The sequence below is a fragment of the Schistocerca gregaria genome, chromosome 8 (genome assembly GCF_023897955.1).
Source record: "Schistocerca gregaria isolate iqSchGreg1 chromosome 8, iqSchGreg1.2, whole genome shotgun sequence".
NCBI classification, from domain to species: Eukaryota; Metazoa; Arthropoda; class Insecta; order Orthoptera; family Acrididae; genus Schistocerca; species Schistocerca gregaria.
In genome coordinates this window covers 222,519,154-222,541,773 of record NC_064927.1, presented here as the reverse complement: position 1 = coordinate 222,541,773, position 22,620 = coordinate 222,519,154, and the positions used below count along the sequence as shown (strand labels likewise).

General features: G+C 40.5%; 1 protein-coding gene across 8 annotated transcripts in view; it reads left to right on the top strand.

Annotated features, from left to right (window-relative positions):
* LOC126285408 (DNA N6-methyl adenine demethylase) overlaps positions 1-22,620 on the top strand; it is a 452,634-nt gene that overhangs the window by 416,161 nt on the left and 13,853 nt on the right. For 6 of the 8 annotated variants that reach the window (XM_049984759.1, XM_049984761.1, XM_049984763.1 and 3 more), the window contains 7 exons: positions 9,889-10,081; positions 11,687-11,791; positions 11,943-12,179; positions 13,838-14,022; positions 15,988-18,703; positions 19,809-19,984; positions 20,783-21,136. In XM_049984759.1, coding sequence (XP_049840716.1) covers positions 9,889-10,081; positions 11,687-11,791; positions 11,943-12,179; positions 13,838-14,022; positions 15,988-18,703; positions 19,809-19,984; positions 20,783-21,136 — 3,966 coding nt within the window. The remainder of the gene's footprint in view (positions 1-9,888; positions 10,082-11,686; positions 11,792-11,942; positions 12,180-13,837; positions 14,023-15,987; positions 18,704-19,808; positions 19,985-20,782; positions 21,137-22,620) is intronic. The other 2 variants (XM_049984764.1, XM_049984760.1) reach the window with 1 other exon arrangement.

The following is a 22,620-nucleotide window of genomic DNA, read 5'->3' as shown; positions in this document are numbered from 1 at the left end:
CAAGCTTGCACTCGTTGTTCGCATTACTTTTAGAAATAAATTGTTCGTATTCGTTGAGAAAGAATCGTCTTATCTGATCGCTATTCAAATGGGAACTGCCAAATTCTTCTGCGCGGCGCTGCCTAAATAGTTCCAGCTCCGTCCTACTGGAGAAGTTTGGTATTTTCTCGAATGATGAGATCTAGAAGGTGCTTAGTCGCGCGAATAATATACATGACATGTAATACTTCAACCAATAATGAGAACAATAAAAAATTCGGAGGCGTTACTTTTGAGCACGCCCTCGTACCCCCACGATACACCGTAAGGTGTCTTGCGAGTGAGGGTGTAAATGTAGCGACAAGTTCTGTTCTTGTTAACGATTGGTCTTCCATTTCGTATTTTCTTACATAATATTCCTCTAACATGGAGTTAAGAGGAGTATTATAAAAAATATGTATAGCTACATCTTGCGTGGTATCAGATTAGAAGCGCTAAAGGGAAACAACTCATAAGGAGGAAAGATATTACAGATGATCTCAAATGGCTTTGTTTAAAGGAAGCGCGCATAAGCAAAATCTAGAAGAAGAAAAAAATCTGTAAACTTAACGAATATTCATTTCGACGAGAAAATGTGGAAGTACCGCACACTTTTAGAACGATGGTGCCGGTTCTACATGAGAATTTTCAAAGTCCCTTCACACGGACGTATCCGTGTTGAGTCTGTGTCATGGTGAAAATGGAGTGAATGTTAAATTGGACCAAGAGTGAAGAGACTTTTTTCGCTACCCCCTATTAAGTTCTTCGGGGGCCCTCCTTCGCTCCGTGGCTGCGCACCCTTCTCCCACCACCGCTGCGGCCCGCACGAGCGCCGCCATCGACAGCAGGGCGGCCATCCTGTTCCTTTCCCATGTCCGCACGTCCTTCGCCTTTTGCTCGTGCTTCTCTTCTATGACGTCATAGGAGTGATCGATTGTAGCACTCCAGGTTACCCCCTCCTGTTGCTCTCAACGAGTCACGGTCGCTGCAGGTGGTCGATAAGAATTTCTGTTCGCTTCTCGCGCACTAAATTCTGCATCATGTTTATTTTGATGACTACATGAATTACGGTTTTCGCACGCATATAATTCGGTGATCTACTCTTTACGTGTGGCAGAAACTGTCTAAGTTGATTGATCTATTTTTTGCCTTAGTCTTCTTTCCATTTGCATCTGTAAAACTTCAGTTTTATAATGCAAAAATTTCGTTCCCTGGTGACGCGCAAGATATCCGTGCGGTATACTGTCGCTCTCTTCCGCGTTGTAAGTTGGCTGCCCTGGCAAGCCGCAAGCGCGTCATTATGCGTGCGCTGTTGCCAGATGGGTTCGCCAGTAATTTGCGGGGAAAGTGGCTGGCCGTGGTGGTGGGGATACGGAAAGAGACCCATCAGCGCCGCGGGGAGGGGAGCGCAGTACCCGGTGGTGGGGGGTAAGGACAGGTTGCGCTGAGGGGGTGGGGGCGGATGGTAGGAGCGGTGGGGCGCGAGAGGAGCGGAACAGCGGTTTATGAGGTTCGGCCGCAGCCCGGGCAAAGGAAGGAACAGGAACCGGAGCAGGAGCGCTAGCGCTCACCGGCCTCCCGCAAGCCGACCCCCGGGGAACCGCAGGGGAGCGCTTAACACTGCACAGCCACGCCGCGGGACATTCGCACGTCTGCACGCTTCTTATCGCACAATTACTCACAGCACTGCCTCCGTCAGGGCCAGCACAAGGAGCTGTTTCCTCTTTAACAATGTCCTGGTGTCATTTCTTAAAAGTACTCTGCGTTACCTCATAATTTTTTTTGTTTTTTTCTTTTTTTTGTTCAAATCAGTGTTCCATGAAATGAATGACAACATTTATTTCAGATAACGCCAGTCAAGAGACCCAGAAACCGACGGGCGATGCAATTGTTTCTAGGGAGATCTATTATCAGAAAATTGAAGCGAAATACAGAAAGACCTACAAATAATCAGTGGATAGTACTGCGACTATCAGCTGACCTTTAACATTAGCAAAATATAATTTCATGTCCGTAAGAAGGCGAAAAACAGTTCTTTAGTTTAAACATCTCCAATCAATCTCTGTCATCACAGAAGTATATTTCTAGTATTGTTGAAGAGATAACAGTGATAGAAAATTCTTCCTTCTCGCGGATCCTCACAAATGCAGAATAACAGACGAACTTCGGCGCTTGTTTTCTTCGATTTCACGAGAGCTTTATAGAAATATTCAATAGGAGTCGCTACAGGACAGATATGGAAATTTTTACTAAGGAAAAACAAAGAATTTCGGCATTGCAAATAAACATATCGGCAAACCGCTCTTCCTGCTCATCAGTTCACGAGTGGAGGTAGAGGCTGATACTGGTAGACTATGACCCGTGCTGTGAATTGTGGACGACACAGCAGTCTTTCTTACTTGCACATTTGTAGATAAAGATGGACGGGGCACTGTTTATAAGATTCAGTGCCTTGAGTCGTATTCTCTCTCTTTCCTTGTGCGCTGGTTCATACTGGACGTAACTATCGAACTTTGATGGGGTAAACAAACAATGCACTCATCAAGCGTGTCTGAGCTACGATTCCATAAATGATTCGAATATCGAAACAAGGTTATAAAGAAAGGTAAAGCGTAAAGGAGATAATATATCGATGAGAGGTTGATAGTCGAGTTTAGTCTATAGGTTTGGCAGTAAATATATATGTTTTTTCGAAGAAATTCGTTTTAGACACAGCAAATATGGGACCTATTTTTCAGTCTGTGAACATAAACGACGGTGGTATCAATGTATTCCTGTTTTCCAGAGCTCTGTAATACTGCGACGAAAAGTACATAGTTTCTTTACAAATATAATTACTTGAATGTCTCGTTACTTAATAAAGTTTATGAAATGTCATTCATGCTCACACACACACATATATATATATATATCGATGTTTGGATTTCCTGACAGCCATACAACACTTCTTCGTGTACCGACCAAGCGTTGGGAAAACTGTTCTTTTAATCACGTTTCGGACTTACAAGCTGGAATGCAGTTTTTGCCCTCAAGATCGCATTCAGTACTGCTCGGGTTTGTTTTTACGACTGTGTCAGTTAACAGCTATACTGTGTGGATAGGTTTACTAATGGAGAGCTGACCGATATGCACTTTGCATATTGTTCTACTGAATGCTTTGGAAGAGCGACATAACTACGCTATGCTGAACTGTTCCCTCAGCGACGACAACTATGTCACAGTATTTTTACATCTAAGAGTTGTTGCATTACTTTATGTTTCGCAACTGGTGACTGCATATTAAATCTTTTTCGCTGTAGGGATTTTCCAAAAAGCAAGATAATTACGGCAACAAATCAAATGAATCATAAGTACATTATTATTCTGCAACGAGCCACTAGAGGCCACAGTTACTTTAAACTCAGAAACTATCCCTGGAAAACGTCTGACGCTATGCATACCAGTTACCATATGGCGACAAATATTTCGTACTTTGTCTTCGTATCTCCGGATGCCCCTCTCTAAAATTCGACATTTCCATTAATGGGGCAGACTATTCGTTAGCAGCGGTCAAAAGAAATTATGAAATCGACGTTCAAGTCTTGGTAGCACAAATTTTCTAACCCCCAGATATCTACTAAATGTCAGGCAGTTATCTTCTTCGAGATAGCGTCATCTTTAGTGGAGAACATTAAGTTCTCGGTATTACTGTCGAATTCGCTCAATATTCCATTCCGTGTTGTGTCAGCCTTCGGTAACAAAATGGCTCAAATGGCTCTGAGCACTATGAGACTTAACTTCTAAGGTCATCAGTCCCCTAGAACTTAGAACTTCTTAAACCTAACTAACTTAAGGACATCACACACATCCATGCCCGAGGCAGGATTCGAACCTGCGACCGCAGCGGTCGCAAAGTTCCAGACTGTAGCGCCTAGAACCGCTCGGCCGGCCCTTCGGTAACAACGGGATCAGGCTGCTGTGTGTATCCACATAAGACATTCGCAACTTAGATACCGAGAACTACTGTTTCATCGTTTTAAACTGATGAATGTAAGCGCAAAAACACTGTAGACTGTGAGTTAGTCAGCGACGTATGTTTAATATGTCACTTCTTTTGGTACAGCACTGTGCTCATGAATTCAACGGAAAACTGGGGTCCAGTAACACTGCTACGAAGATTCCACGGTTATAGATTGTGGGAAGAATCTTGAAGATGTGATCCGTGGAGAAGAATATGCGTTAAGGAATTTTGAGAATTAACTTACGCTTGAGGCCTTCTTGAAGAGAATAGTTGGTGCGTCTCGTAGGTATTTGGGTGCGAATAAGAAAAGTGAAAGAAAGGGGCATACTTTTTCGTATAAGAGCTAAAAAATATATTTTCGTTCCTCAACATTCATTAAATTCGACAAGAAAGAAACTTGGGCACTCGTTTGAGTCTGGAACGGTCGAGAACAATCACATTTGTGTACGCTTGCAGATGTTAAGTAATACATACTCGCGTCCTCCCTCGAAGATATACACTTCCCAACATTTCAGCTATTGCACTGTGTCGTGATATTCAAATCCGAATACCTCGACAACCATTAGAAGTCCATGTTGGTTTGCTTATAGTTGATATAAGTCAGTATCCTTTCTGTTTGCTTGCGCTGGAGAGTGGCGCTGGAAAATCTTATCACTTGGAAAGTATATCGCAAAGAAGCAAACCAGCGATATCTTAGAAACCAGCTGCCGATAAAGATTTGAGCTTCAGCTTTATCACACAAGGCTTCAAATACAGAACGCTGTACGGGCGTAAACACGCTTCGAAGTTCCATGAAAACATTACACGTTGATTCAGGAAGGTTAGATGTTTGTAGTTACTCATAGTTTGGCCACCTCATCTATATTCGCTACCATTCGACTTGTGATGCTGGATACGATTCTAGTTTCTATTATGAAGATTGTCTCCCAGGTAAATTTTCAATCTGTTCCACGCAAGTGGAAATACAGAAAGATGACATTTACGAAAAGACAATTTTTGCAACGCACGTTGTTCGTTTTTGTATTAATTCTATTTCTGCATAGTACCTGGAATCTGTTTTTGACTCCTTAAATTTAAAACCAGTGCTCATTCTAGCTGAGGATCGTAACCAAAAACAAAACTGTATTAACCAGAATTGTCTGTCGAAACATTTGAACGAAATAATCGGGTAATACTGGGTTGAGCTATTTTGACGAACCTAGTCCATAGAGTAAACGGGGTCAAAATTCTTAAGTCGCTGAGTACTGCAACTACCGTAATTCTGTTAGCGCGAAAATGGAAATGTACGAGAAGATTTCACGCCTCTTTGTCCGATACGAAATGCTTTATTTGTACAGGTAAAGAGAGGAACTATGACCTCATACAGGTCAGCTTCCGAAAGTCGGCAACTGAGGAGATATGGGCTGTTTTTTTCCTCACGCTGTAATTCACCTGCGGCTCTGAAATATGCACGGAAGTTGCAGCTCCTGCGAACAGTTCGCGAGGGTAGCCGGCTGGTGCGGCAGTTAAAGACGGGAGCCATCGTATATCTTGGCTGGCTTGGCAAATGGCAGCTGAGCGATGGTTCGCCCTGCGTGCAGCTGTCGGCTCGCTAGATTGCTTTCAAATGAAAAATGAGCCGTCTCCAGGTGCCGGTGATGTCTTGGTCGATACGTCCGAATTTTAAAGTAGCGACAGAGATAATGGCTTTCTCCTGTTTGGTCGCAGTACTATTCTTACACTTTGAGAGGAAAGTGTTAGGGGAATGGGGTTGTGAACAATGAGGAACCCAAGTATACGTGGTATACAGGCTGTTTCTTATTTTTGTGGCAAACTGGGCGAGTAAGGTGTGTACAGCGTAAACACAAACTCCAGCGAGGATAATTCGAAGGTCGTCAGAGATATTTTCCGATTATTTTGGCACAAGGTTCCCATGGTCTTCGATTGCACGGTAGAGAGTAATCGCATTTCGTCTGATTTCTTCCCCCTCTCCCCATTTATCTTGTATCTGCATTGCATAGGAAATACCCGAGCGACAGTGCAAATGTCGACAGCGTGTGCCATGCTGCGTCTTGTTTGGAAACAACCGTCTTTCATTCACTCACGGTACTTGCCGTTGACAACAACAGTCTAATGAACACTGCGAGCCATCGGTAGATTCTGTGACGTGTAGAGTCATACGTTTATGTTTTGTAAGTGGCATCTGGAAAGATTTAGTTTGTCTATTTTAGTTATAGACCTTGGCCTTGTGTTCTATTTATAATAAGTCTTTAGTTCTCGTGGTTGGCGGATTAGATCATGTTGTTTATTAGACCTACCTACATAATTTGGTTGAGAGTTGGCGAAAACGACGACTGTGTCATTATTACTTTTTTTTTTTTTAATACACATTGTGCAGTAAACGCCGTCGGTGAGTCTGTGAATGATTAGAGTTGAGGTGGAATAGCCACCAGAGTCCTTTAATGTTGATGTGTTCAGTGCTACTATCAGGCCTAATAGTGTATAAAAGGGGTAAGAACAACGGCAGATAGTGAGGGATCACTCTGAAGAACACAAAAATGGTTCAAATGGCTTTGAGCACTATGGGACTTAACTTCTGAGGTCATCAGGCCCCTAGAACTTAGAACTACTTAAACCTAACTAACCTAAGAACATCACACACATCCATGCCCGAGGCAGGATTCGAACCTGCGACCGTAGCGGTCGCGCGGTTCCAGACTATAGCGCCTAGAACCGCTCGGCCACCCCGGCCGGCGAAGAACACAGAGATGCCGCGTACTCGTATGAATCGCTGTTATCAGCACCTGACACAGTTTGAATGGCGCCTCGTTGTGATTCTCCATTTGCTCAGCTGGTCGAATCGTTCAGTGTACAGGCTTGTGGGGCATTCAGATGTGACAGTTGCCCGATGTTGGACTTCATGGGAAGGTGAGAACAGGAATTACTCGTCGCCGAGGTTCCGGTCGATCGCGTCTCACAACCGCAATGGGCGAATCGCTGTATAGTGCGCCGACCACACCGTAACCCTTTCACATCTGCTCTTGGCACCAGAAAACATTCTGTGTCACCTTACACCATCGGTCAGAGACTAGCAACTGCCAGTCTACGGAATAGTGTTCCACGTGTAGGCTGCCGTTAACACCAGAACACAAATGGCTGCGGTGGAATGGTGCCGTGACAGACGTGGACTGCTGATGAAAGTAGTCGAATTGTCATCGTCAGTGAATGACAGTTCTGCATTACCCGAAATGACCATTGCTGGCGAGTATGGCGGCGACATGGGGAAGGTTTTTGAGAGGCACAGCGACGCGTTATTGTTGATGTAACGGTGGGGGGGATCCATCGGGTATGACTTCAGGTCCCGGCTGGTACTGTCAATACAACGGCATGTCACGGACATCCTGCGTCCTCACGTGTTACCTCTCGTGCGACAATATTGTAGTGCCATTTTTCAACAAGACACTGCTCAGCCACACGTACTGGATGTTCCTGTGAGCTGTCTCCTCGATTTTGAGGTACTCCTGTACCCAGCGAGCTACCTTGATCGTCTCCAACAGAACGTATGGGTGACCACCTCAGATGTCAACTCTGTCACAGTGCCAGTATCAAGGCTATCGAGGATGATATACCTTAAACTTTCATTTTGTGTCCTCCTCCCCTTCTGGATACTTCAATTCTTTCCTCAGGCAGTAAATTTTTCTAATGTTTTACTGTTTTTGGTAAAGTTATCGACTGACCATTTCTTGAGGATCATATCTCTGCCACATGTACGATTATATATAGTTTATCGCTTTATTAAGTAATCCCAAGAACAGTAACGCCCACTTTACCCTTTGCCCACAAGCTCGCATTCACTACTGCTTGGGTTTGTTTTTATATCAGCATTAAAAAAATGGCTCTGAGCACTATGGGACTTAACATCTATGGTCATCAGTCCCCTAGAACTTAGTACTACTTAAACCTAACTAACCTAAGGACGTCCCACAACACCCAGTTATAACTATATCAGCATTAGTTGCATGTTGTTATACACACAGTAAGGATAAGTTTACTAATGGCAAGGTGGCCGATATGCATTTTGTATACGGATTCACCGAATCCTTTGGAAGAATAGCACAAGTACACTATGGTGATCTGTTCCCTCAACGACAGCAACCATATTACAGCATTTTTGCAACTAAGGGTTGTTGCATTACATAGTGTTTTATGTTTCACTATTGGTGATTGCATATTACGTCTTTTTCACTGTTATGAAGGCATAAATCAAGGTAATTATGGTAACAAACCAAATGAGTCACAAGTACAATATTACTTTGTAATGAGCCCCTAGAGCTCACAGTTCCCTTAAACTCAGAGAATATCTCTGGAAAAACTCTGACATTATGCATACTTGTCTTCTTACCTCCACTTACTTCTCTCCAAGATTTGAGATTTCCATTCATGGGGGTAGGCTATACGTTAAGAAATTAGGAAATAAAGGTTTAAGGCTTGGTAGCACAAATTTTACAACTCTCATGTATCAATTGAAAGGTCAGCCTCGATCATTGGTTTTCTTTGAGATCTTTTCATTATTGTGTTAGTGGAGAATATGCCAGTTCTCGATTTACATATGTTCCTAATATTTGCACAATAAGCATTTGACACCATTGCCCAGGGGCTGCTCTCTTGTTGAGCAAAATGAGGAGCACATCAGGGTAATAAGGTCACTGTACCCATGGTACTTTACAGTGATTGCATTCTGATATGCTCCCATAAGAATGCTTAGTGTGAGAGCTACTGTGGATGATAATGGAAGAGAAAATACTGTAGTGTAATATTTGTTGTTTACAGGCATCAGACAAACAACAATTTGCAGCTGTTGTAGTTAAGGCACTAGAATTACATCAGGAAGGTTGGAGTTCTAGTTCCTCTTTGGCTATCCATATTTAGCTTTTCCATTGTCACTCTAAAGTACTTAAGGTAAATACTATGATGTACTCTCATTATTGTTCAGTTTGAACCCCATCTCTAGTGGGCTCATTTTCAGTGGAATGTTAAACTCCAGCTTCAAAAGGTGGAATTTTCTTGGTGTAAAAGCTATGATAATCACAACTTGCAGATCGTTTTCTTTGCCAGTATTACGGTGTGCTTGTGTTAATAGACTGACCAGTAGTACAAGTAGACAAACTAATATTCTCCTCATGCTAGTGGTGCACATGAGTTAAGTTGAAATTTAATGGCTTCTCACTCCGTGGTTATGTATTCGAGAACGTAGAAGCTGATAGTTTAAAATTGTCACACATTTTTAGAAGCAACTTTTTGTGTAAAAGTATGGTTAAAAGTTTGATTAATTGCTGGAGTTATCATTGGCCAGAAATTTTCTTGGGCTGTCATCTGCATATACAGGTTCTGTAAGGAGTTTTTGCACTAGTCAGAACCATGTAGCCGTTAGTTCTCTGTGTTCTCTTAAAAGTATGGGCACAAATCTTCTGCACTGTAATTATAGCTACTATTGCCAAAATACAAATAACTGTGTAAAGCTGTATACAAATGTTGCGGAGTGTATATATGACGTGTAAATACAGATTGTTTTGGTTGTCTTCTGTGATGTGGTGTCTTCTGTTTTGACCAATACAATTTTACATTAAGAAATCCATCGAAGAAAGAAAGATTAGCAAAAGCACCATCTTTGCATTCATTTTTTCTCTAAGTGAAGGTCTCCTTTTACGAAAATTCTTGCTCGTGCTACTGATTTGTTGTAGGTTACAAACTGTTTCATGAGTTTTGTTACAGTTAGTGTCATATAATTAATTAATATTTCCATGGTAGTCACATTAAGCTTTTCAACCATTTTCCTCACAATGAATGCCTGTAATGACTCTGCCTGGATAAAGTGTAATATTTGTTACCAGCAGGCACCCACCGTGATGCCATTCTACGGGAACTCGGCCACCCCAGTAGGTGTGCCTGGACAGCAGCAGCAACAGCAGCAGCAACAGCAGCCAGCCACTGGCATGATTGAGGCAGCATTTGCACCACCCCTGAGGGAACGCTACACTAACTCTGTCTGGCACCCAGCAGCTGCTGGCGATCCAAATGGTGTTGGTAAGTTGTTATTTATGAGGCAACATTTGATTAAACTCTAATTGTATTTGTGAGGAAAGATTTTAAAACATCTTACACATGCTCAAATGGAAAGTAATTAAACAAGTGCAGAGTAATAGAGTTGCAAGATTTGAAGAACTTCCAGTTAGCTTTAAGGTTTGGATAGTGTTTTGCCTCTGAGCAACAGCAGAGCAAAGTGATTATAATAACCTGTATATACGTCCAAAATGATGTGTTATTATGAAGTTAATTATCCAAATGTGAAAGCTAGTAGTTGTGTTGAGAACAGAAAGTCAGCTGTACTATATTGAAAGTTCTATATAAATATATTATGAATCTATCAATTGCCTCAACCTTTGTTTAAAAACTGAAATTTCATGAAAAATGAAGAATTGCTACCATTCACCTCTCTATATTATGAAAGTAGCAGATTAATACAAAGATTTCATACAAATACTTTGCTTAATAGCTTTGGAAAACCAGTAATGGGAAACTGGCAACGCTGGATGTCAGATGACCAAAGTCCAAACAAATTACTTTACTTGGTTCAAATGGCTCTGAGCACTATGGGACTCAACTGATGTTGTCATGAATCCCCTAGAACTTAGAACTACTTAAACCTAACTAACCTAAGGACACCACACACATCCATGCCCGAGGCAGGATTCGAATCTGCGACCGTAGCAGTCGCACGGTTCCGAACTGCGCGCCTAGAACCGCGAGACCACTGCGGCCGGCCAAATTACTTTACTCTAGATGTATATTCTCATATAAAGGATTATTTTAAATGGAATAAAAGACACACCAATGTTGTGTTTGATTATGTTGTTCACTTCATATGTTGTTAAAATACTGGAAAGTAGATCAGTGTAGTATAAATTAAAAGAGGCCAGTACCATGTATAAATCAGTATAATGCTTATACTTCGTTACAATGTTAATAACAAAAGGAAGGTCAGCATTGGTTGTTGAAGCAGAGATACTTATTTCTGTATTAAATCAATTTCAACTGCTGTGTGACCATCATTAGTGTTGTAGATAAAACAACAGGAAAATCATCAGACTGCGCTATAACATACTACATCTGGCCAACTATATAAGTAAAAACATACAGATGAGCTCATTTTCATCAACTTACCTAGTATTAAAGCCCTGTGTACTCATAAATCCAGGCACTAAAACTGCAGTATCTGCACATATGAATGAAGAGTACTTGTCAGACCAAAGGTAGAAATGTAATTGAGCTAGCTGCTTAAAGGGACCTACACAGCTATGCTCATTGCTTACACTGGACACAGTAGCATCCTCTTTAATGATCATTATTACAAAATCTTGTATTAATGGAAATAGAAGACATAACAAAATATAGTATCTAATTCATGCACACATCAAAAGATTTAAATGTAAAAATATTTAGGATTACATCATAAAATCATAAAACTGAAGTGGTCACTCCTAGCATATGTTCAGGAACACTGTCCTGAAAGTATGTGGCACTTTGTTACATTTTTTGCTGATTATACTAAAAATAAGCTTAGTAAGAAGGGAGAAGAAAATTGTAAGAAGGATGTACAAAGTATGTTCAACAACTGTTGTTTGTTTCCAGCTGCATGGACACCCCAAGGACAGTTCATTCAACAGTTACCTCCACAACTGGATGATCTGAGATATCACCACCATACACAATACACTGCCTACCATCAACCAACAGGTAAGAATGATCATGAGCAAAAGTATTTACACAAATCTCAAATCTGCTAGTCTACAGAAGTTACTTACTATTAATGAATATTTGTACGATTTTATATAAAATTTGTTATGTTGCACACATGCAAACTTGAAGAGTTTTATTAACATTTCAGTAAGTTACCAGCCACAGCAGTCGCAGACGGCAGTATTCGATCAGCAACCCCCGACCGCTGCTGTGTTCCAACCGCAACCACAACAACAACAGGCACCACAACAGCAGCCCCAGCAGGCACCGCAGCAACAATACGGCAGCAGGCCCCCCTCGTCACCGGCACAGGCTCAGGCGCCTCGTGGCTCATACTCGCAGCCTCACACCCCGCAGCCTTCACCCCAACAGGCAAACCATTCAGGTGAGGCATACGTGCTATTTCTGACACACCAGCTGTGGAAAATATCAATGGAATACAGGTAATCATTAGTTTTGATAGATCAGTGTCACTTCTTCTGCCACTGGTACTCTGTTCATCTCTTTAATTGTAATTCATTAAGGGAGAGTTTCTCTGAGAAGTACTAAATCATTATCTACAACATTTTGTAGTAATCATAAATAGACATTCTGAAGTAGATAGTACACTGAAGGCAATTACAGCTCATTAAAATACAGAAAAGCCACAACAATTGAAAACTGTTTAAGTAATTGATAAAATTGTTACTACAGTTCCAATGTCCATATAAACTCTGCAGTTATGTGGTCCAGATTGTCTACGATCTAGGTGCTTGCAAAGCTCTAGTAGTGTAGTATTCTAAATATTTATGGCTCCATCATGTCCTTGTATGCTTCTGTGGAATGTAGAACTATCAAATACTGTCAGTTCATTGTGTATGGTGTGGACTAGTGCAACAGCATACAGCATCCATGTAGACATATACCAGCACATATCTGTCATAGAAAAATAGGTAACCAAGGCACAATAATTAATATACAGGCCATAGTGCACAGTTCTGCTGCTGCTTTCTAATAGAAAAAATTTTGAGTCCCTTTTATGCATCACACTCTTCCAATTATTGATAAGTACAACTTAAAGCCCTGATACAAAAATTTTGTGATCCAAACTAAAGCTTATCTTATGATAACTTACCACCGTGTCTTACATTCCTTTCACTTCTTTGAATATTTCTAATCATCTTGTGGCGTTTCAGTTCTTCTTGTTATGTCCGTGCTTGCTAAAAAATGGGAAGAGGAATTGCGCCTTATGCAAGACACCTTTTTTTTCTGCTTTGTTTCACCCAGAAATGTTTCATCACATTTTGTGCTATTTCCAGTGGGTTGTTTTTTTTTATTTTCTAACTGTAAAATTGTTGTTACATATTAACATTTAGCATAAGGCAGAATTCCTCTTTCCATTGAATTTTTTTCCCTCTTTCTCACACTTCAGTTTATTTTAGAGCTCCTGTTTACCCAATCCCATTTTACCATTAGTCAATGACATATGAGTATTTTTTTTATGAAACATAACCTCTTCCAGTTGTTCCATTGCCCCCTCCCCCCTCTCACTCTATAGCAATTTGTTCATTCTCTCTCTGGGTCACCATTCTCAGGTTGTATTCTTATTGTCCTTATTTTTGTTTTATGCCGTATAATATGCCTAGTTACTTTACATTTACAGAATTTACAAAAGATTTAACATAAATATGAAAAAATTCAAAGTGTTGCCTTGGTAACATTAATATGTTTTTTCTATGTGACATATTTTTCATTGATACCACCTTTTAATCTCTGTCACTTAAATAAGATGTAAAATGTTAGATGCCGGCCGCGGTGGTCTCGCGGTTCTAGGCGCGCAGTCCGGAACCGTGGGACTGCTACGGTCGCAGGTTCGAATCCTGCCTCGGGCATGGATGTGTGTGATGTCCTTAGGTTAGTTAGGTTTAAGTAGTTCTAAGTTCTAGGGGACTAATGACCACAGCAGTTGAGTCCCATAGTGCTCAGAGCCATTTGAACCATTTTTTTTAAAATGTTAGATCCGGTGCAGAGATCCAGTCTGAAACCAGTTTTTTCACTTGACAGGTGCTACAGGCATTCCAGCCAATGGTCCTGTAAATGGTCACGGGGGGTCAGTCAGCGGAGGGTCCAATGCCAGTGTGCACAGAAATGGCACTGTCAATGGTGGAAACCAGTACATAGATGCCTCACCAGGTAGTCAGTTCTCGGAACAACGAGAATACGTTAATGGAAACTACAACCCATCACAGGTAATTCATGCTGTAACATTGTGTCACACAGTATTAAAGGCTGAATAAAAATAATGGAATGATGAAGGATAACCAAACATTTTGTAGTGTCAGGGCACTGAAGCAACTGCTGGAGTATGTTAGTTTCTCTTCAGAGTTCACAGACATATTGCAGACTGAAGGGGCTTGGGTTGGACCACAGTACTGAGAAAATGTAAATATGTGTGTGTGTGTGAGTGTGTGTGTGTGTGTGTGTGTGTGTGTGTGTGTGTGTGTGTGTGTAGGCACACATGGAATGGAAGTTTGTAAGTTGAATTACTATGTTCTAGTGCTTAATTAAAAGTGAAAGTGATACACAGTACCTCACTTTCAGAACTAATAGTTTCTTTCTAGAGGAGGTGAGGATATCTTGGGAAAGATTTCAAAGAAAGGGTGTGACACTCAGACCCTGTGATGATACAGCCCCACCAGTAGTGAGGATGATGATCAGGTCAGAGATGGTAAACTGGTGCACAGAATGCCAACTGTAGTCCACATATAATAAGTACAGAGTAACACACACACACACACACACACACACACACACACACACACACACACACACACACACACACACACACACACACACACAATAAAAAGGATAATGAACAAGGTGGGGGGGGGGGGGGGGACATGTTAACAGACATTAAGAACAGGAGGATGATGATGGGTTTCTTCAGGGACATGGTATGAGTCAAGGGATACTTAAGCAACATTTTGAATACTAAAATTAATAGGAATAATGGTACTTTGTGAAACAAGGTACTTTCTCTGTTATTTAATAAGTCCTGTAAATCTCCTGTATTATTCAACTTACTCTTAGATGATGAATGTTTCCCCAAAGGGCAGCATGTAATTGTTGGCAACTCTGATCAATGCATCCAGAGTGAAAATCAGCTGGACACATTTTCTACATATCCTATTACACATTACAGAATGTGCATGTAAGTACTTCTGTGATAGGGATGCAACCAGCCAGCTTCTGATTCCTGCTAAGTTTTCTGTAGCAATTATCTGACTGCTGCTCTGCACAAAACTACTGTTCACTTCCCATTTACACAGCGCTGAACTGGCAGAAAATGGCATATTTCAGACAAATAATGAGGCACCTCTGTTGATGATTTTTTGTCAACAAAATATTGTTTTGTGTGACTGGCTGAAAAGGCCTAGACCATTAAAACGCTTTCTGATTGCAATGATAAGTCTGAGACAGTATAAATGACATAACAATTAATTTTAAAATGGTTTTATCCCAGAAAATCTGTTCTCAGGAATCCTTTGTAGAATCCTTCTAAATAAAGTTCTTGATGGTGAGATAAATCTAAAATGTTATTTTAAATTGCAGGCAACTGCAGTCAAACTTCCACATTTTGTAAGAAATAATCTGCCCTGGCTGTAGAACACTTTTTATTAAAAGTCACAACTGGTTTCATGCCACTAGGAGACGCATCCTCGGGTGATAAAGATACAGCAATGACCTGTTAAAAAGAATCTTTATCACCTCAGGATGCGTCTTCTAGTGGCATGAAACAGGTCATGACTTTTATTACAAAGTATTCTACAGCCAGTGCAGAGTATTTCTTGCAAAAATAAATCTTAAAATCTTATCTATGTGGAAGCCTACATGAGCAGATTGAAAAGGCTCACAAATATTTAATTGTTTTTCACTAAATAAAGAGCTTCCTGCTTGATTTCAATGCCCATTTTTCTTAAGGTTGCATTGTAGAGTGATGTTTTGAAGTGATTTTTGTACCTTTTCAGTTATTGTTCATGTGTTTCAGAAAGAGAGGTCTTAAATGGTTTTATGGTGCAGAGTAGTGCATTTCAAAAGCTTTATTTTAATAATCTTACAAAACATAGTGCTTAAGACATTATGAACAAAGTACATTTCTTAGAAATTATAAACATGGTATGTTTGCAAAATAAACAACAAATTCATTGTTCTAGGATGTGACAATGGCACCACCTCCGTCGACAACCCCCACTAGCAGGAGCAGTTCTGTGCACATGGATCCCAGTGGCACAGACAGTTTGGTCAACAGTGGCACAAATAAAGCAAATGCTTACAGTAATCAGGCACAGAATGCTACCGGTCACCCAAACGCCTTGCCTGGATACCTACTCCACCCCCAAATGCAACACCAACATCAACAGCAGAGTTCACAGAACTCTAGCTCCAGTAGGTATCCAGGCCAGGAAAACATCATGGGGGACTTATGGGAGGGCAGCCGCCAGCAGCAAGGGTGGCAGTCGCAGGAAGGAAATGAGCCAGAGCCTGGAGGGGAACCTCCGTTTCGAGAAAGGTCGAATTTGAATAGCAGACTGAAGACCATGATCCTTAACAAACAGCAGCAGCAGCAACAACAACAACAAGTTAACCAACAACAGTACAACCAGCAAGCACAAACACAGCTTAATGGAGCCTTTTCCACAGATCGCCCACATGAAAGTTCTGACGGTAATTTTTTAGTGCGAGGCCACCATCCTCAGAACCATCCGTCCACAGTGACGTCTGAGGGTGGTGGCTTCCCGTGGGATTGGGTAGGGGGAAATGGTCCTGAAGTGGATGCTGGTGCTCTCTCGGCAATGGAGAACTTTATCAAATATGCCACTGGTGGAGATGAAAGGGAACAAAGGAAAAGTGGAAACAGTCTTAGCCCTGCCAACTGGCACTCGCCATCTGCTCAGGCAGCAGCTGAAAAAATGGAGCAACATAGGTCTGAATCTTTTGAAGAGAGTTCTTCCAAAGGTCAGGGTGCATCAGTATTTAAAACACTGCAAGGAGAAACGGTGCCATTTAAACGCACAGTGAATGCCGAAGTGGCATTTGATCGACAACAGAACAATCCTGTTTCGGCATTTAAGTGCCAACAAAATAATGAAGCAGCATTCCAACTGCAACAGCACACTAATGACACTATTTTTAAAATGCAACAGACCAACAACTCAGCATTTGAGTGTCAGCAGCGTAATAGCGAAACGTCGTTCATGTGCCAGCAGAACAGTGAAACGACACTACATCAGCGTCACCAGCAAAATACTCAGACAGGATTAGGAGATCAACAGAAGGACACAGAGATGAGTTTTAAATGCCAGCAACAAGAAACAGATACAGGCTTCAAAACTCAGCAAAATATTGAGACAGCATTCCAGGTGCAACCAAACATTGATGTGGGATATAAGTGTCAGAAACAGAATAGCAAATCACCATTTAAAAGTCAACAGCAGAGTGGTGATTCGGCATTCAAATGTCAGCAAAAGCCAGAAGCAGTATTTACTCTTCCGCAGCAAAGTAATGAGCCCACATTTCAATGTCAGCAGCAAGATGTCAATCCTGCATTCAAACAACAGTCAAATAGTGATACTATTTTCAATTGTTCTCAGACCACAGAGGCCTCTTTTAAATCTCAAAGTAATTTGGATCCACAACTAAAATCTCTTCAAAGCACTGAATCCACCTCTAACAGTCATCATCCTCAAGATGAAAACTTTGCTTGCCATCAGAATAACCAGTCATTATTCAAGTATCAACAGAACCATGATACCACAGCAAAAAATCAGCAAAAGAATGATCCAAATTTTAAATGCCAGCAGAAAACTGAGTCAACTTTTCAGGGACAACAGCTTGGTGAATCAACATTTAACTTTCCTTTCAACACGGACCCAAGCTTTAAACCTGAAAATGGCCAGAAACAGCAAACAGCAGAATCACCATTTAAATGTCCCCAGAGAAATGAAAAAGCCTGTAATTATCAACAAGATAGCTGCACAACTTTCAAGACCCAACAGCAGTCCAATAATAGCAACACAAATTTCAAATGTGTACCTGGTATTGATGTTGGCTTCAACTGTCAACAGGGTGTGGAATCAGCATTTAAGTGTCAGCCAGAAAGCAAGACATCATATGAGGAACAGCAGAAGGTTATGGAGACAGCATTCAAGCCTCTTCAGCCTGCAGATGGATCGTATGATCAATGTCGGCAGGCTCCAGCAGGATTTAAATGCCAGGCGACCAATGTCCATACTTATCATCATCAGCAACAAGGAGGAGAAAGAAATCAATCAGGTCAAACAGTGCCTTTTCACCAACAATCAAATGAAGGAATCTTTCCATGTCAACAAGACACAGGTATATCATTGCATAGTCAGAAAACTGTCACTGGAATGGGGGAAGCACCTCCTAGTGATAGGCATTTTCAGACTGGAACTAGATATGAAAGTGGTGAATTTATGGACAATAAATCATTTCATCAACAAATGGGTATAGGAGTATTTCAGCAAAAGCCAGAACAGCAAGACAATAACACATATGGACAATCAGTGAAGACAGAGGCGAGGCCACAGACACCACCAATGTCTCCTTCTCATTCCAAAGGTACTTATCCTTTCAAAGGAGATGGAGGCCCTACCCCTTTGGAGAATATGTCAGGTTCGTGGTGTTGTCGACGTGGTGGAACTGATACGCCAGCACCAGAACACCTTCGTGATGGCTGCTGCCAAGGTCTTCAGACAGCAGATGAGCTAGACACTGGCCAGAACTGGGGAGATGGACCTCCCACACCAACATCTGGAGCAGCAAGAGAATTGCAAGAACATGTTGAAAGGCTGAAAAACAATGCTCGTACTGAAGTTCCTGACTGCTCATGTTTTACAGCTGACAAAAGTAAGTATCTCATTTCACCACTGAAGGAACTCAATCTTTGTTACATTTTTCTTAAGGGAAATAAAGCTGTTTATTTTACATGAAACAACACTGGTTTTAATGTTAGTTCTAATTAGATGGATATAAATTTCACATATAAGTGACAATCTTTTGCATAGTGTGTACTCGATTTTCTGAAATTTCAATTTAATGTAATAAAAAAACAAAAGAGAAAAATACTTGTACCAGTTCTAAAACTCAGATCAATTACTATACGATTTTATTACACATCCTATCTTACTGATTAGCAAATAAACTCATTCACAACTTTTTTGTCATGAGACCATGGTTTCCCATTCCACTAGTTGATCTGAGGTGAGCATATGTAATGTGGGTCTTATTAACATTAATAAATAGAAGTGAAAATAACAGGCTACTCATTGGTTTTCTTACTGGATATAGCAAACAGAAATGCCAAAAATAAGATGTAGTAAGGAGAGTTTTCAGTACTGGGGAAGCCCTGTTCACTACTTGGGAAAATATATGCAAAGGAAAAAGATGAGAGGTGACAGATGTACGTCATTCACTATTTAGAGCAAATAGAAGTACACTCACTGTGAAGGTACAGGAAACTTTGCAGTCATAATACATGCACCATGTATCTGTATAAAGTGGTTCAGTTTAGAAAAGATATTGTCATAGTGGAAATGTGAACATCAAGTAATTATGATCAGTGGTATGCATTTAAAGCAGGGTAAATTTGTGGAATTGCAGCAACAGACACCAACAGAATTCCAGATGAAATGTATGTAGAATGCTTATGTAGGAAGGCCTTAAGCAGAGCAATTTATTTGTCACCTACTGTGTAAAGAATCGGAAAACTCTACAAGAGCTGGAATTTAAAAGCTTTGCATAATTCAGTTTCTGTTGTTTTCTAGTTGCAAAACCAAACAGGTAACTTGACAGTTGTCTGAAAATTTATGATAAAAAACATGAAGAGTTAAATCTACATTCGGAGTTAATATGATACATCATTTAACTTCTGTTTATTTCGAAGTGTTAGTCCCATGTATTTAAGAATTAACACCCATTAACATAAACTGACCAACTTTTCTTTTCTGTTAAGGCCCACCGGAACCAGGCTCTTACTACACTCACTTGGGAGCAGGTCCAAATCTTCCTGACCTACGCAAAGATGTAGAGTCAAGGACAGGTCTCCAAGGGAAAGCCATCCGTTTTGAGAAAGTTGTTTACACTGGCAAAGAAGGCAAAACTCAGCAGGGGTGTCCACTGGCCAAATGGGTGAGTTGAGAAAATTACTGTTTGTGTTGTGTGTGTGTGTGTGTGTGTGTGTGTGTGTGTGTGTGTGTGTGTGTGTGTGTGTGTGTGTGTGTCTTGTGCACAAGAATGCTCATGACAGCTATGTTTCAATTCCAAGCTACATGAGCACTGCTGTAAAGAATTGCTATATGTGAATGAATTCAGATAAAATTGCCTTTAGACATCCGCTACGTACATTATTATTGAGGCCTGATCTCTCTTGACTTCAGAAACTTTCATCTCCTAACCACTTCTGGATTTGCAAAGGTCCATTAAAACTGAGCAGTATAAAAAGCTCCTTGAAATTATCCCTAGCTTTCCACATGCATTTAAAATTATCACAATTCTTAAAATATCATAGTTCCTCATACCAGTAGAGTACACTCCATATGCAATTAAACAGTAGTATTTGTATATTCTCTAATGAAATGTCTAGTGCTTTTTAGTTTAAGGCCATTCTTTTTGTTTGTTAATCAAGTATCCTCTTTCCTTTGGGTCAATTTCTAGAAGTAATATTTGTCTGTTAAAATCTGTGCATATGGTGGGTACCAATGGTAACCTGTCCTGACATAAAATTTGAGTTTTCATGCTTCTCAAGTGGAACATTCATCCATTGTTGGTTATGAGCCTTATGTTATGTTTTATACATTTCACTAAGGTAGACTGTACAAAGAGTTTTACACAGGATAAATGGTGTGCTTGAGATTTTAAAATATGACTTATCAAGAATGTTCTCTCTGATGTGAAATTTAGTGCAAATCTTCGTAATTTGTGTTACAGATAATACGTCGTTCTTCAGTAGATGAAAAAATATTATGTATTGTAAAACACCGCCAGGGTCACAAGTGTTCTACAGCATGGATAGTAGTGGTAATGGTTGCGTGGGAAGGTGTGCCAGCTGTTGAGGCTGATCGTGCCTATGGTCTCTTAACGCACAAGTTGAATCGCTTTGGCCTGCCGACGACTCGTCGCTGTGCCACAAATGAACCTCGTACTTGTGCCTGTCAGGGATTGGATCCTGACACATGTGGAGCTTCTTTTTCTTTTGGATGTTCATGGTCTATGTACTACAATGGGTGCAAGTATGCCCGTAGTAAGACAGTGCGCAAATTCAGGCTATCAGTCCGTTCAGAGGTGAGTGTCAAAACTGAAACAAAGTACTAATTTTTTCAGATAACTAAATGTGTTTTAATGTAAGCAAACATCATTTACTTCAGGCTGCAGGAAAACAGATATATCAGACCATGTTTTAGGATAATGGCTGAAGTAATCTTGATCAAAGACAATATAGAATCAAAGCAAACGAACTGAAACCAAATATATATTTTTACTTTCAGTTAGTGTGTGTTTTGAATGAAAAGGAAAATCTGAATCAAAAATGTGTTAATTTCACAAAAAGACAGACCAGTGCAACAGGTACCAGTACTAGCAAATGTAAAATAATAGCATGTCAAGTCACAGATGGGGGCAAGTTATTGAACTATAAGCAACTGGGCTGATGATGGTAAAATATCCTTTGCAGTTTTTAAAAGAGGCATAACATAACAATTTATTGGGCGAGTATCCGAAGCCAAACTTTTGCATGTTGAATGGAAACTGCTGCAGTTATTGTAAACCCTTTATTAAAGGCTCAAGCAGTTTCATAATTTAAATTACATCATTAGGTGCAAATATTGGAGTGATCAAGGTACTCTTACAGTCTGATCCCAACCCCTTCTTCAAAATTTTGGAAATTTTGCAAAAAGCAAAAGTCATGAATTAAAATGCAGCAATAAAACTGGAACCTTAGCTGAAGCCACAGTGGGATGGAATGCTGTGACTGCCATACAAGAACACAGTCAGTGTTCCCTCCCACTGTGGCTTCAGCTGGCAGTCCTGTTTCATTACCAAGTTTTAATCCAATACTATCACTTTTTGTGAAATTTCCCAAGTTTTCAAGAAATTTTTGTGTTCAGAATGTAAAAGTTGGTTGACCACTATAATATTTGCACCTGATGATGTAATTTAAAGTACAAAACTGGTTGTACCTTCAATAAATGATTTGCAACAGCTGTAGCAGTTCTTATGCAACATTTAGAGAGGTAATATTAATGCCTTCTCAGCCACTATACAGGATGGTCAAAAACAATCTGAAAAGCTTGTAAGGATGTTACAAGGCAGAGTGTGCTAATAAGTAATATGTTGTGGTGTTTTCAAGTTATTTAGCAGTAAAATTAGTCAATCAGGTTGTTGAAATTGCAAATTCAAGCACTTGTAGCCACTAAAATACTGCAATACACTACATCTGTAGGTCCATGAGTTATCACTTGTGGAAATACTCGTTACCAGTTAAAGTGTGCCTTTTACAGAAGTGATAAATTTAAGCTAGGTCATTAATAGCTATGTTCGTTCAGATCTTTGGAAACCAAATAAATAACACATCTGGCAACACTTGCTCTGGCAGGCTTATCGAATTTGCCTCCATGGTGATCTGATTGGCTAATTTCAATGCTAAATAACTCAGACATGGTGAAAAGTATCAAATTGTTTCTTAACAATTATTTTTCAGCACAGATTCCCATGCAACACCCTTACAAGCTTTACAGACTGTTTCTGGCCATCCCATTAGTCACATAAAT